Below are 16176 nucleotides of genomic sequence, written 5' to 3'. Positions count from 1 at the left end.
AGATAAGAAAAAGCTAAAGGAGTTCATCACCGCCAAACCAGTATTATATGAAATGCTGAAAGGTATTCTGTAAGAAGAGGAAGAAGAAGAAAAAGGTAAAGATAAAAATTATGAACAACAAATACATATCTATCAACAAGTGAATCTAAAAATCAAGTGAATAAAAAATCTGATGAACAGAATAAACTGGTGAATATAATAGAATCAGGGGCATAGAAAGGGAGTGCACTGACAATTCTCGGGGGAAAAGGAGTGTGGGGGGTGCGGGAAGAGACTGGACAAAAATCATACACCTATGGATGAGGACAGTGCGGGGGGGAGGAGGGGCGGGCGGTAAGGGCAGAGGGTGGGGTGGGAACCAGGTGGAGGGGAGCTATGGGGGGAGAAAGAGGAACAATTGTAATAATCTAAACAATAAAGATTTATTTTTTAAAAAAAGCATACTCCAATGAACACATTTATATGTAAATCGTTAATTAGAATTGTTTAGCTTTTCTTTTCCTTGCCCATGTCCCTTTTTGGTGATGTTTTACGTATTTACTTATCTATGAAAACTTACTTTAAAATGTTTAATTTGTTTATTTTTCTGACTATTTTTGTAGAAGTCGAACTGTGTTCTAGTTGTCTTACTGCCTAATATTAGTCATGTTATATTATGGCTTTCCCATAGTGAAGGAATTTACTTCATTCAGTTCTTAATCTGAAATGATGTAATATGGTTTTGACTTTTTGTATACATGAGAATATCTTTTGTTTCCTATAGCCAAAAGTAATAATTTAGCTGGATATTGAAATTTTATGTTAAAAACCTTTTCCCTTAAAAACTTCATAGACTCTGCTTTATTCTCTTAGGTATTCATTGTTGCAGAAAACAGGTCTAAACATATCTCAATTTTCCCCCATGTCTGAAATTCGTACTTTCCACCCAGTTATATTTAAATTAACTTTGACTTATTAACTTTGATTTATCCTGCATTAACCTATTTGATCCGAAGACATGGCCTGTTTGGGACAGGAAATTTTTCTTCTACTTTTTTTGAAGATTGTTCAAGTTTAATTTATTCTGGATTCTTCTCCAGTAGCCCTGACATTCCTCATTGTTCAAGCACTTGAGTAAACTTATGTCTTTCTCTCATCTCCTTTTATATCTCTTTCTAACAATTTTAAGTAAAAGGAGTGTTCAAATCGGGACACTAGTTCTCTTAAAAGAGTTGAATTTTTAATACTTAATTATGTTGTGACAATCCACCTTCCAATGCTAAGTGTGTACCTTGGTGTTTCAGCTGCTGGATGACTGCTCAGCTCGTCTGAAGATGGCCCGCCCAGCCAGCACCCTGTACACCCCCGGGGGAGAGCCGATTCTGTCCTGGGACCAAATAGAGCGAGACATGGTCATCTGTGTGTCCACGGGACATGGCTTCGTAACCCAAAAAGGTATGGTGACAGTTTCCAAAGAATTAAATCATTCAGTATTTTCTTCCAAGAACTCCTCCTCTACACTGTTCTATTCCATGTTACTAAAGTTAAATGTATAAACTTATGACACTGTTTGCTCTAAAGAATTCAAAGTTAAACAAAAATCAAAATTATGTTAGTCTTGTGCCTTATCCAAGGGGCTTATTTGTAGGGATTCTAAAGGGCCTAATTTGAAGGTATTTCCTTAGCACGAACCCCCAGGAAAGTGAGGCTCCACTGTCTTCCTACTTTTCAAATTATTTAAAATTTAGTGTTTGATGAATAACAACTATATTTGGTTTACAGATTTCCTTTCTTTTTAAAAAATATATTTTTTATTGATTTCAGAGAGGAAGGCAGAGGGGGAGAGAGATAGAAACAAGCATCAACGATGAGAGAGAATCATTGATCAGCTGCCTCCTGCACAGCCCACACTGGGGATCGAGTCCGCAACCTGGGTGTGTGTCCCAATTGGAATCAAACCATTACCTCCTGGTTCATAGGTCAATGCTCAACCACCAAGCCACGCCAGCTGGGTAGAGTTCCTTTCTTTAGTAATAAGTAAATAGATACTCATTTTATTATTTTGTCTGTTTTATGATAATTTTCTTTGATAAATAATAGTGGAAAAGAACATGTATTTGTTTTTAAACCAACTGTTGTCCTTTATCTTATTTATCCTGAGGAATTTAAAGCTCTTTTTGGTAGGTAAGCATATATCAGCAAAGACATCATTTTTAGGAAATTCTGAAGAGCATTGCTATCACTCTAAAGAAATTAAAAGATTAGGAAGTGAATTATCTGGTTTTCTAAAGTAATAAAGCTAGATTGTTTCTTTATTACTATGTTATATATAAGGTATGTAAACCAAAAACTTCTCAAACAGTTCTTTACTTTTAGTCAAGAAGGGACTGTAACAGCATAGGAATGAAGACTAAAAAGTAGGGAAATAGGAATTTATTGGGATGACCAGAACTGTTTTTGGGGAGTGCTACAACTATTCCTATAGCACCTTCCTATATAAAGGAAGAGGCTCCAATCTTGTATTCTTTGTATTCCATTGTCCCTGTCACTCACCATTACCCAACACCCCAGCTCCTGCAGACCCTCATGATGTGGTTCCTTGGAAGACTATGCCAATCATTGGGGTTCTTATCATTGGTATTAGTTGACAGCTTTGTGTGTTCCCAAAGTACATAGCCTATAAAAGAAACCCTTCAGGGTTCCTTTCCTGAAAGAATTTTCAATCTAAGTATATGAACACACTTGAAAGATTACAACACAATTGAATAGTAGGAGGTACTTACTGAATCCCTTCATCATTTACTGGTATGCTTAATCTTTCATACTCTTGGGTTGGCCTTCTGTCATCTGGACCTCAGCCTCCTGGCCTCTCTGTGTTCATTGGACCTCTCTGATAAATAAAGCTAAGAATGCTGCAGTCAACCTAGTCAAAGAGTATCCAAAATACAGTGAGAAATGTAGGCTGCTTTCCCAGAGGCAGGCTCGTTACCAATAAAAACTGTGAAGGGAAGAGAGAAAATTGGAAATGCAAATATCACTCTCCCTACCATTTCCCTCCCTGTTGGCTCTGTGAACCTGTGACTAGGTTGTGTGGACCAAAGTTTGTTTTTGCATCTTCAATTTTGTAAGCACGTGGTTTACTATGATGTGAATGTTGATTCTTTTTTATGAAAGTGGGTCCCCATAACACCTGTGTATGGTTAGTGGTTTTCTGCAATTGTCTGAATTCTTTCCAGTAAGTGATACGTGTTCTAAAAAATCTGATTGATAACAAACTTTTAATTTAATTGCACTTTAGAAACTTAGTTTACTATATGAGTGTCATCTCATTGTTTTTTTTCTGAAAGAATTAAGTTAGAAATAATTATTTATAGAAATCTAAATATTCAGAATGTTTTAAAAGAGAAAGGCTATTAGCATTTATATACTTATGAAGGGACATTTAATTAATTAATGACTTCACTCAGTTTTTCTGTGGCTTCTTGGCTTATGTGTAGTAGAAAACAAGACAGCCTAGGAGTTTCAAAACTAAATACTTTATAATAACTTATTTTGTGTACTATAATGTAAAAACATTTTGCATGTGGAAGTTAGTCATCAAAAAATCACATTGGGTTTTTGGCAAAACAAATCAGATGCCATTAGAATGGTTTCTTTCATAAATACCCCTGACAAAATTAAAAGAGTGCTTTATGCCATTTGTCATGAGATCTGAACACTGTTCTCACTGCTGTGTTTACCATCTTCTCAGTGGATTCAATTTTTAGACCACTCCTAGGTTAGCTTTCAATTCAGGCTTTATAACATGCCTGGAAGGAAGCCCTCTCCAGCAACTGCCATTCGGTAGAAATCCCAAGAACGTTAACACATATCCAATACGATAAGCAAGTCAAGTGTGTAGTGAGAGTCCGGCATGGAGTCAAGGATTTCTGAGGAAACTTCAGTGTCTCATTACCCTGGAGTTTTAATGATTTTCCATAAATGCCTTGACTTGCCTCTCAAAATATTTTTTTAACAGAGTTAAAACAACTGATGGAGGTCAGAGCCAGTTTTGCCAGAATCCGAAGGCAGCAGGGCCCTGAAGCCACGGACATCGTGGTGTCTCCACCTGAGAAGCTGCAGTCTCTGGTACATCAACTTGATTTCTAGCAGGGCCATCATATTTTGTGCTGTATTTTGCCTGTATAGCCTATATATGTGTACTAATATATTTGCCTTGATGTGATTATTATTCATCCTTTTTAATTTTTTTAATCCTTACTCAAGGATATGTTTTTATTGATTTTGAGAGAGAGAGAGAGAAAGAGATAGATGTGAGAGAGAAACATGAATTGGTTGCCTCCTGTAGGTGCCTGGACCAGGGACGGAACCCACAACCTAGGTATGTGCCCTGACCGGGAATCAAATTCAAATGCATAACCTTTTGGTGTAGGGATGACACTACAATCAACTGAACCACCCAATCAGGGCCATCCCCCCCCCCCCGCCCCGCTCCCTTTTTTTTTTTTTTAAACTTTATCGTTTAAGGTATTACAGATGTTCCCTTTTTTCCCCATTGACACCCTCCACCTCCGTACCCTCTCCCGCAGGCCTTCGCTGCATTATTGTCTATGTCCATGGGTTATGCATGTATGCATAGAAGTTCTCTGGCTAATCTCTTCCCACCCCTCTCCCTCCATCCTTTTTAATTTTATGCTGTCTCTTTAAAAAGCTATTACCTTCACATTTTACGTAGAGCAGCATTTGGTTCCTCAGACCTATTCCTGGAAAGGGAACAGAACTAGACAAAGTAATGCCAGTAAAATAACTATGTTAAGTATATTTTCTTCCAGGAAAAAAAGACTACTAGTTACTATTGAAAAATAACTTAGTGGTGTCAAGTTATATTTATACTTAAATAATAAAATAGACTCTTTGACCACCTACCATTAAATTTGACCCAGACTGACATTTTTCTGGCTCAGCCACCATATTTTCCAAATCTCCATGTTAAAATCCTGTGTTTACTGAATGAAAAGGAAATGGCTGGTAGCCACCGAATGCCACGTGAGTCCATTTCTCCTCCTCCGTTTTCCCCCGGGTTTGGCCTGTAGGAACAGTGTAGGACTGTACAGGGCAGGCTAGATGCTGTGCACAAGAGTGAAGCTGCATAATTGTGGGCATAAGCTCAGTAACCAAAAGTCATGGGCCGTGTCCTCGAGAGAGAAACTCAGGGAGAGGGTACATACACAAATTGAAGAAAAAAATCATGTAATAATTTTTTTTTTTTTTAATAGCGAGGTCAAGGAAAATTCTTAGCAATCTTAGGTGTCAGTTTCTTCCTGCGCTGATGAAAGAATGATTTTTTAAAAATAGCAGTGACAAATCAGAGTTTGGTTTCCGGTGTGGGTGGAACATTTCCAGAGAAATGCTCTTTTTCGCTCTCTTCCTCTGAAAGCCACTCACAACTCTGTCTGAATATAAATTGCAACCTGGCTAGGTGTGTACAGAATGGCTCAGCTGGGCTCACTCCTCCATCCACCACTTTAATGTGATGCAGGGAGGCAGTAGATCATCTCTACTGAATGGGGCTCTGGGTAACCACTGCAGAAGGCCCAGTATTTACTCCCTGTCTTCCAGTCAGTGGGGCTGCATGAATAAATAGCTGCCGCCTCCAACCCTGCTAAAAGCAGAGCACGGTGAGGTGAAATTTCATGTGTTACCTCCGCAGCAATTTGCCCTTTTGCAGACATTTTCTCTACGTACAGTGGATGTTAGAGATGCGAAGGCATTCCAGAATAGCTTTGCGGTGCATAGAAGGAAAAGATTGCATTTTGTTTTGTTCTTCTTTTTTAAACAAAAAAACAAAACAACAACAACCAAAAAAAAAACAGCAAGAAAGTTCAAACAACAAGGCTTAAGGAATGAGCTCCCAGTTATAAAGTGGGCTAACAAGATTCTTTTATTTTTATTCTTTTATTTTTATTAATTTAAATTTTTTTTCAACTACAGTTTATATTCTGTATTATTTCGTATTAACTTCAGGTGTATAGCATAAAACCAACAGGATTCTTAACCTGCTGAGCCTCTCCTTAGAATGACAGGATCACAATCCCCATAGACACAGAGCATTTTATATTTTTCCAAAATATCTTGAAAACAAAGGCATTTCTCTAGGAGCAAAAGTACCTATCATTTTGCTGCCACAGATAAGTTGATTTGCAATGAAAATGGCATAATTTCAGCCTGAATAAAATGTGCAAATTCCTGTGAAGTCTTCACTGTGGCACATGAATACTCCTGAAGCGAAAATTGGTAATATCACACAATGCGTATCAAGTACTGGGAGACATAAGGCAAGACTCTGCACTGAACTTTCCTATTACTAGTAAATGGGATTTTAGATGTAATATAACAGTCATCAACACATCACATTTCACCAGCGACACTGGCCTCGTTGACGATGGCTTGTCTAGCTTAGACTGAGGCCAGCCCTGCTCTTTCCTTATTACTGACCTTCCTCTTTGGTTGGCCTGAAGGTGGACTGGGGAGCAGTTACCCCACCTTCAGCAAGGACTCCAGGATAAGATGATTGCAATTCTGTTCAGCCCTCCTAGGCTTTTAATAAACCCAGTAATTTCCTTTGGGGCCATTTTTATCGAATTTGAATCAGCCTCATATGTATAAGTCACATTTCAATATTTTTCTATCAACTGGAAACCATTTATTATGAAATACTATAGCAACCATCCTCAAGTCTCTGGCTTACTCCAGAAATGTATTTCCTGCTGGCTCACAAACACCCTTAAGGTGATCTAGATGTGATGACCAAACAGGTCAGCATTGATGATTGTCCTGGAGGGAAGGACTTTTCTAGATGTTTCTGCCCTACTCTAGCTTTGGTTGTCTGATGAAGTGTTGGAGTGAAGTTGTATGTTTCTATGCAAGTGAACTAATAGCAATATGCCTTTTGACAGGCGTTCTGAGGTTAACCAACAGCATTTATAAATAAGGATCATTTTATCTGGGTGCTTATATCAGCTTTATAAAACAGGACACATCAGCAATGATTCAAAATGCAGAGGTAGCTTCTTAAAGCAATAACCTTGAATTTCCTTTTTATTTTTCTTGATTGTTCATATAAACTAAGTATTTGTTTGCGGGTCAAAAGAACAAAGCAACAAACAAACAAAGAAAAACAAAAGGTAAAGACACACCTGTTCTCTTTTAAGAGAGAATCACTTAGAAATTGGGGCCAATAGCTGTTGCAGCATTTGTGGGCTAACCTTTAATAATAGCCCAGGTGTGCTGAGTGCCATTGAGATTTGCGATTGACCAAGGCAGCTGATTTTTCCTGGCATCATTTGGAAGAGAGCGATCAAAACCTATAAGTCTCTGTGACTTAAGGACATTACAAAATCCCATGTAAATGTCCTGGGTTAAGTGGAATTTGGACCCAGTGGCGCTTCTCGGTTGTTTTTATTACACCAGTGTCTGCAGTTCCCGCCTGCCTCTGAGCACATCTCAACCCCTCCTCTAGGTGAGCCGAAAGAACGAGCAGCCGTTTTGTTCTCAGTACAATAAACTAGAATTCAGCATAAATGGCATGGTTGGGGCTGCTTGGCCAGAAGCAACTGCAGAGCAAGATCAACAAAAACCACTCGGGAGAGGGCTGATGAAAGTAAGTGGACCGGCCGCGGACCATGGGTGTTCAATGGGTGCCTGCTACCAGCTCATATTTTCTAATTCTTCCCGTCTGTGATGTGACACTACTATCCATAGGCTGTCACCCTGCACCATATGTGCAAATGGAAATATATGAGGAGTGAGGAAGTGCTTACGTCCATGGTGCAACTGGGTCGGGGGAGGGAGGAAGAAAGGAGACAGGAAATTGTATTTATACCGCAAGGAAAATGGTGATGCTGAATCGCACGTGCCATCACTCATTATCTGCGGTATCCTGTGCTGGTTTATGGCTAGATACAAGGTGCAGTCAGCTGCTGGCTCCATTAGGGCCTGACTTAACAGTCCTAATGTGTCCAACTTAGGAATTACTATTGGTGTGTTAGCCTGGGTGAGAATGGTCAATAATGTCAGCTGTCAGACCAACTGAGGCAGCTGCCAGTCATCTCTAGGTGCCACCACCGGCAACTGTTTTAAAGGAAGGTGCCTAAAGGCACACTCTCCTTAAATAAGCCTGCAGACCGAGTTGGAGAGGAATGGAGGAGAGGAGGAACCCCAAGAAATGCCAGGGTTAGCGCCCTGCAAAGCATAAGATTTTATTATGTTGCTTTTTAGATTTCTATCACGCCCTCTCTTCCTTCCTGTCCTCTTTCTCCTTGCCTTTTGACCTTCTCTCTTGTCTTCCTTGCTTTTCTCTTCTGAGAATCCTTAAATCCCATCTTTATCTTAAAAACAATCCTCCCTGAGCCATTCGTGGGTCAGCAAGAATGCTTCCTTCACATGCTTCTCAAAGTTTAATGTATGCACAGGTGTGATAAAACACAGAGTCCCAGGCTCAAAAGCAGAGATTCTTATTCGGAGGTGGGGCAGGGCGTCTGCATTCGACGAGCCTCTGGAACAGAGAGCGGTAGCTGACCACACGTGAGAAGCCCACCCAGGAGTTCTGTGCCCACCAGCTGGGCATGGCCCAAGCGCTAAGTACGGTTTCAAGAACCCTATGGACACTGTTATTCTCATGTTCAGAGGTTATGGAGGCAAGCACTTGCTTCTTTGTGTAAGAGTCTGAGTCTAAATGTCCTCACGTTTAGTCATCACCATTTCCTTGAAATGTCCTTGTGTCCAGACCACCCACCCAGAGATTATAACCAGGCCCAGACGTTGGAGGCAAATCAAATGAGTTGAGGTGCTGAGTTTCCCATGTTAATTAAGCTGCCTTCGGTGCCGATGAAATCTTAAAGGTCATAAGAATAATGTCAGGGTTAGGGTACATTTATAAAGGAGCAGTCATTTTGAGGGTGGGAGCCATAGTCAGCTTCCTGGAGTTTTCTTAGGCATTCTGATTGCACGAAGAGGAAAAGCTTTAGAACAGGGACTGGGAGGGGTCCTATTTACCAAAGTGACCCTTTCTCCACTGTAGGAGCTTCTCGCTGTGGGGAGGCTAAACCTCCCTGTGCTTGCTCTAAGTCCTGGCAGGCTCATCGAAAACTGTGAAGTTCCACAGGATATTATTTCATTTCATAACAAATACTCTTAGAAAAATTAATTTTCAAAGTAGTTCTCTTGGCCCATAAATGGAATCCATATAAGTTGGGAGATGCTTTCCTTAGAAGACAGAAAGTGAGTTTTCAAGGAACTAATTCTTGTGTAAATATAGCCAGGCACTCACTGTTCTGGGCGCTGGGCATGCCAAGGTGTATGCAATAGTGGTGTGGCTACGTGGACAGTGCAGAGGTCTCGAACGTTGGTGTAACGGGCATGAAGCAAGGGACGGGTGGGCACACACCTATTCTGGAGGGCTTCATCAGTCACACTAAGGAGTTTGAATTTTTATTTTACCTTTTAAAAAATATTTTTATTGATTTCAGAGAGCAAAGGAGAGGGAGAGGGAGAAATAGAAAATCAATGATTAGAGAGATTCTAATCAATTGCCTCCTTCATACCCACACTGAGATCGAGCCTGCAACCTGGGCATGTGCACTGACCAGAAATCAAACTGTGAACCCCCCTGATTCATAGGTCGACACTCGACCATTGAGCCACGCTGGCTGGGCTGAAATTTTCTTTTTTTAAGTGCAATGGGGAGCCATCAAAAGGGACTAATATGAAAGCCTGACTAGGCCTTTCATATTAAATTAAGCACACTCAGGTTGGCAAGTTACGGAGACACATTCACTCCATTTACCTCATCACGTGTATTATGACGGACTGAATATTTTGTCCCTCCGAAACTCCTGTGTTGAAATTCTATGCCCCGATATGATGGCATTAGGAGGTGGGGTCTTTCGGAAGTAATTAGGATTAGATGAAGTCATGAGGATGGAGCCTTCATGAATAGAATTAGTGCCCTTTTTTAGAGAGCTTCCTTCCTCTGCTCTGCTCTCTGCCATGTGAGGATACAGGGAGAAGTCAGCAGTCAGCAACCCAGAAGAGGACTCTCACCACAACCTAACCAGGCTGGCACCCTGATCACAGACTTCCGGGCTCCAGACCTGTGAGAAATAAGTTTCTGTTGCTTGAAAGCCTATGGTACTTTGTTACAGCAGCCCGAACTAAGGCATGCATCATCACATCAATCCACAGACTATTACACAAGTTTGTTATAAAACAAGCCTTGCACTTGTTGACAAGGCAGTAGAGACTGACTGAACTTCTTTTATCACATGGCAAACTAATGTTGACTATGATCCCTTCTTTGCTAGTTGTAACTTTCAAAACACTCCTAAGGCCTGATAGAGTAGAAAACATTCTTCTCTCATCAGTGCCCAGATGGACCCTTAACTGCTGGCTGCCTCTCTGTTGCAGGCAGCCGGGCTTGGAAGGGAAGACATGTCACCCCCTTTCACAAGTGTGATGATTTGTGGCTGAGACGGGAGAGCCTGCTCTCTGAACCACATGCCCCCTGGTGCAGGCAGGCTAAGGAAAGATGAATGGCATTATAAGACAGACATCTGAATGTTTCATATTAAATTAGTCCCACAGAGTGCCCAGAATTCTCATTCCATAAATCACCAAGTAAAATAAACTCACTCCCAGGTTAGATTGCTGTGACTCTGGCCTGGGGTGTCATAGATAATCTGAGAAGAGTTAAACATTTGTCTGAAATAGTAATAATTTTCAGCATATTTACTCAGTGACATGGAGGTGACCCAGACTGATCTCTGTTGCCAGAAACAGCATGTAAATGGGAGTCAGCCAATTTAGGAGATTTCCAAACACGAGTCACTGCTCCTCACCCCCTCCACCTACTCGGAAACTGCCATGAGCTGCTTAAAGAGCAGCTGGGGCTGAGATGAGCAAAACGCACCACCCTGAGTGTAGGTGTGAAAGAGCACTGATGTGCCCACCCCTTCGCTACATTACTGTTGCAGCACCATCTTGAAGTCCACCTTTACCTGGTCTTGCTCTCAGCATCACAGAGCTGGGAGGCACCTTGATTCCACTAAAGCCACATTTCAACGACAAAGGTTTATTCTGAGAATACTTTACCTATCCTTGGGCCTATTCTGGTTCTTCCATTCCTGAGCAGACACTGTAGCTACAGGGGCCATAATAGAATGGAAGGAACATTAGACTGTGGTTTATGAGATCATTCAACTCGATGCTAAGTGGATGGAGTCCCATCTGAGCTCCTGCTTCCTCTTCTCTAAAATGTCCCACCCAACTTTAAAAGTCTGATTCTGATTCAGTAGTGAGATTCAATTGGACAGCAAGCCCCCCAGTGACCTTGGGAAGCCTATCTCTCTGCCTGGTAGGGTCTTTCTACAGGTGTTCACTAAGACCTGCATCCAGATCATCTCGACTCTCAGAAACCCACTTTAAATGTTATCAGAGTGACAGAGGGAGGGATTGGCACAGCTTAGTGGTGGCCCAGGCCTGGAGTGGTTCCTCCCAGGGAAAGATCTCCGGGCTTGGTGCAAAAGGCCTGAATTGGGTCTTGCCTCCTGCCCTGCTGGGCAAGTCCTTCGGTATGAGGATCAAATCAGAAACATGGAAGGGAAAGGGCATGAACGCTGCTGAGTGTCTACACGCATCAGAACACATGTTGGCCTTCTACACTGTTGTCTGTTTCATTCCATACTCAGGACCACCCTCAGAAGTAGATCTGTTTTCTACTTCCACTTTCACATTTCACAAATGATGAAACTGTGCTTCGGAGGGGTGACATATCTTGCCACCAACCAATAAGTGGCAGGGCTGGTATTTGAGCCCAGATCTGCCTAACCTCAAAGCCTGTGCTTTTTCCATTAATCGGTGCTGTGGAAATTTCAGGCATGGTTACTGGTCATTCTAAAACTGAGTTCACAGATGCCTTCAAGGAATAGTTGTATGGTCTAGTAGTCCCTGCGGGCGTGGAAGATTTCCCCCGATGATGGCTAAGTTAGGCAAAGTGATTTGCACTTGGATGCTCAATCCGAGGTAGGAGGAGCACTGCCAAGGGCACAGGAGTGGCCCTGGCCAGCTCATTAGGACCCCGCAAGCCATCAGGGGTCTCATTTCTTACCCCAATGGCTGTGTTAATCCGTGTATTAGTTGCTAAGGCTCTGGCAACAAAGTACCACAAACCGGAGGCTTAAACAACAGAAACTCATTGTCTCACAGTTCTGGGGGCTAGAAGTCCAAGATCAAGGTGCCAGCAGGGTTGGTTCCTTCTGAAGCGGGTGAGGGAAGGCTCTGTTTTATGCCTCCGCCCTAGCTTTAGGTGGTTTGCCAGCAATGTTTGGCATCCCTTGGCTTGTAGAATCATCACCCGATCTCTGCCTTCACCTTTACATGTCATTCTCCCTATGTGCCGGTCTGTGTCCAAATTTTCCCTTTTTTATAAGGACACCAGTCATATTGGATTAAGGGCCCACCCTAGTCCAGGATGACCTCATCTTAACTAATTACATTTGCAATGATCCTATTTGCAAATAAGATCACAGTCTAAGATGCTACGGGAGTCGGTGGGGCCGGGGGGGGGCGGGGGGCAGTGAATACGGTGGGGGAGGGAAAGCACTTTTCAATTCATAACAGTCAGCAGCAAAAGTCCCAACCCTCACCCGCACATGCACTTCACGTGAGCACCAATGCTCTACCTAAAAGATCACAGCGTTCTTTCTGGAAGGCATGTCTCTCTCCCTTTTATGTCTTTCATGTTTCTTACTAACACTGGAGTCCGATATTAATGGAAAAACCATTAAAAAGAAAACTATTATCCTATGAGGCAAAGTGAATGCACTCAACTGTAAAAGGAAGACTTATCGATCAATTTCAGGTAAACCTTGTGCTTGTCAGACACTTTGCAGCTAAGGAATGTGTTTTTATTGCCCAGCCAGACAGTGCTGATTTCCGGTCAGTCTTAGTAAAGACCCCTTTTATAACATTGATAAAATTTTATCACAGAGCCATGAAAACAAAATTAGATTTCATAACTCACATCAGGCCTTGAAAGGGATGCCTCTATAAATTTTACAAACCTTATCAAGTTTTAATCCACCTATTCTGATAAATATTTTAAAAATGGCAACTTCTACTGAACCTCATGGATATGTATATAAATTAGTGTGTGTGAAAATATTTTCTTTCTCTCCCTCTCTCTCTTACAGGAAAGAAAACTTTCTTCGCCTATTTGTAAACAGAAGACGGTGACAGAAAAGCCTATTATTTAGATTGCAGAACACTCTGAATTTAGGAAAATCCACTTCTATAAAAGAAATCTGGGTCATTTATTTAAAAATTTAGTCCTAAAATGTATCATTTGAAATGACTAGTCCAGCAGGTGTGGGTCAGTGGCTGAGCATTGACCCATGAACCAGGAGGTCACAGTTCGATTCCTGGTCAGGGCACATGCCCGGATTGCAGGCTCAATCCCCAGTAGGGGCGTGCAGGAAGCAGCTGATCAACTCTCTCTCATCATTGATGTTTCTATTTCTCTCTTCCTCTCCTTTCCTCTCTCTGAAAATCAATAAAACATATTTTTAAAAATATTTAAAATGACTGGCTTTTTCATGGGCAGATTTTGAAGAATTATCAACACTGATAAATCATCTATAAATTATCTATAAATTTCTAATAAGAGCCAAAACCGGTTTGGCTCAGTGGGTAGAGCGTCGGCCTGCGGACTGAAGGGTCCCGGGTTCGATTCCGGTCAAGGGCATGTACCTTGGTTGCAGGCACATCTCCAATAGGAGGTGTGCAGGAGGCAGCTGATCGATGTTTCTCTCTCGTCGATGTTTCTAACTCTCTATCCCTCTCCCTTCCTCTCTGTAAAATATCAATAAAATATATTTAAAAAAAAATTTCTAATAAGACACATCATAATCAAGGACAGTGTTCGCCATAGATATTTTATATTCAAGTAAAATCCTGTGTACATTCTCTAGTTTTTACAGTCTATAGAGTGGCCTATTGGGGTGGGTGGGGGAGGATTACATTTATATTGAGCATATCTTGTCTCCCCAACCAGAAGGTAAGTACATCAAGGGACAGGGCTGTGCCCACAAGGGCCCAGGGATAATGCCCAGGAGTCCTCCTGCCAGAGCAACATGATGGGAAGATGAGGCTCAGCCATCTTTCACTCTTGTGAACCACAGACTGGCATTACAACTGTGCAACAGGCACAGTGGATCTACTTGATAGAATTTCATTTCAGTCAGTTGTGCGGGAACTGAAACCCTCAGAGTCAAATGAAATGGAGTTATACTAATTGGATAGTCCTTTCTGCTTTTCAGAAGCTGGAAACACTTCTCCAAACTGTGCAAATGAAATAAATGTCATGGTGTCAACCAGGCCTCCGATATTCTTGAAATATATCTTTGATGACTGTACATTTTGGTTTCAAATGGCAAATTGAAAGAAATACTTAAAAATTATGTGAAATTCCTTGTAAATGAATTGACAACATTCAAAACCTCAATAGATTGTTGTAAGGAGTTCTCAAACTGTTCTGGTTCATATACCCCTTTGAGAATCTTTTGAAAGGCCATAAACACAAAATGGACCTACAAAAAATAGTTTCTTTCATATTGCATGAGGCTCACAGGTCTACCTGAAAAACAGCTGCAAACTCCAACTAAAGAACTCCTGGTGCCCTGGCTGGTTTGGCTCAGTGGATAGAGTGTTGGCCTGCAGACTGAAGGGTCCCAGGTTCGATTCTGGTCAAGGGCACATGCCTAGGTTGTGGGCTTGATCCCCCCCCCCCCAGTGAGGGGAGGGGTGTGCAAGAGGCAGCCAATCAATGATTCTCTCTCATCATTGATGTTTCTATCTCCCTCTCTCCCTTCCTCTCTGAGTCAATAAAAATAAAATTTTTTAAAAGTTATTAAAAAAAAAAAAGAACAACTGATATAAGAGAAGGTATTTCTGAGTTCCATAATCTTTAAGGTTCGGAGGATATAGGATCTGTACTTTTCAATGGAAGAGTTCAAAATACATGGACAATGAAACAGATTCTAACTTTCACTGTGGTAATATGTTATGTTGTTACATTAAAAAACAATAAATCATGATGATTTCTTATCACCTTTGAGTGTGATTTTTGCATCTATGAGTCTTAAGTGAGAAAAAAGAAGGAAATATAAGCTTCTTTACACACTGTTGTTAACTTTGGGAATTCCTTAGAGAAAGCACTTATTACCTGGAAGAAAAAAGCTAATGAAGTTGACATTTCTTACCATCACAAAGCTGTTTTACTTGCTGCTCTTACAGGCAGAAGGGAATACGTGTTGTTTCCCTGCTGCCTGTCAGGAGAATAATCGGGGAGCGGCAGCTGGGCAGACCAGTAGAGGAGTGGCCGAAGATGCCGTTGCCTGCCCGGGAGTCAGTGCTACTAACCCTAGAAAACCTGTTGGCTTGGAAGCCCCTGCTGTCTCCACTGCTCTACTTTAGTGCACTTACCTTTTATATAAGGTGGCGATATTTCCACACATTCTGGTAACTTGCTGATCATTTTATTGCAAGTCATGTTACAACTGTACTTCAGTTAATTTAGTCAAAGCTTACTGTACTACCAGTCAGAAATGATGTTAAAAAGCTTTTTTTAACTCCCTTTAAGGTACTGTTTTGAAATCTCCTTCAAACTGTAATTTTTATATGAAAAATATATTGGATTATAATTTAATGTCACTGTACTTGGCTAGAGTCCTAATATTAGGAAGGACACTCAGCTGGGAGCCAAAGACACCCTCCAAGGCTGCTCAATCTGTTCTCTGCTTTGTTCCCAGAGCCCAGCACGGTGCCTGGAACACAATAGGTGCTCCTTAAATGTTTGTAAAATATCAAATGAGGAGCTGAGTTTCAGCTGTGGCAGGGTTTCTGACTACCCATGGGACATCTATTTCCCCATCTGTGAAAAGAGAATAACAATAATTGAATAGTCTCCAAAATTAGACATACAAAATGTATATAAAAGAAGTATGTGCCATTGTATTATTACAGGGGGGAAGAAAGAGATCATAGACTTTGAATTCAAAATAAGATATTTTATGTTACAGAATTTTAATGCTATATTAAATATAGAGGAACCATCACACCCCAGGCCTTAATGCATCAAAATGT

General features: G+C 41.2%; 1 protein-coding gene across 2 annotated transcripts in view; it reads left to right on the top strand.

Moving 5' to 3' along the window:
* Positions 1-13599, top strand: part of LOC308257537 (doublecortin domain-containing protein 1-like) — a gene marked incomplete at its 5' end in the record, with an annotated part of 130027 nt that extends 116428 nt beyond the window's left edge. For both annotated transcript variants that reach the window (XM_080687425.1, XM_080687424.1), the window contains 4 exons: positions 1284-1434; positions 3998-4107; positions 7499-7639; positions 13227-13599. In XM_080687425.1, coding sequence (XP_080543551.1) covers positions 1284-1434; positions 3998-4107; positions 7499-7639; positions 13227-13289 — 465 coding nt within the window. In that variant the 3' untranslated portion in view covers positions 13290-13599. The remainder of the gene's footprint in view (positions 1-1283; positions 1435-3997; positions 4108-7498; positions 7640-13226) is intronic.
* Positions 13600-16176: the final 2577 nt, after the last annotated feature.

The sequence above is a fragment of the Plecotus auritus genome (assembly GCF_963455305.1).
Source record: "Plecotus auritus genome assembly, chromosome: 9".
In the NCBI taxonomy this organism is placed as follows: Eukaryota; Metazoa; Chordata; class Mammalia; order Chiroptera; family Vespertilionidae; genus Plecotus; species Plecotus auritus.
Note: the sequence above shows the minus strand (reverse complement) of the source record. Positions and strands in the feature narration are given on the sequence as shown.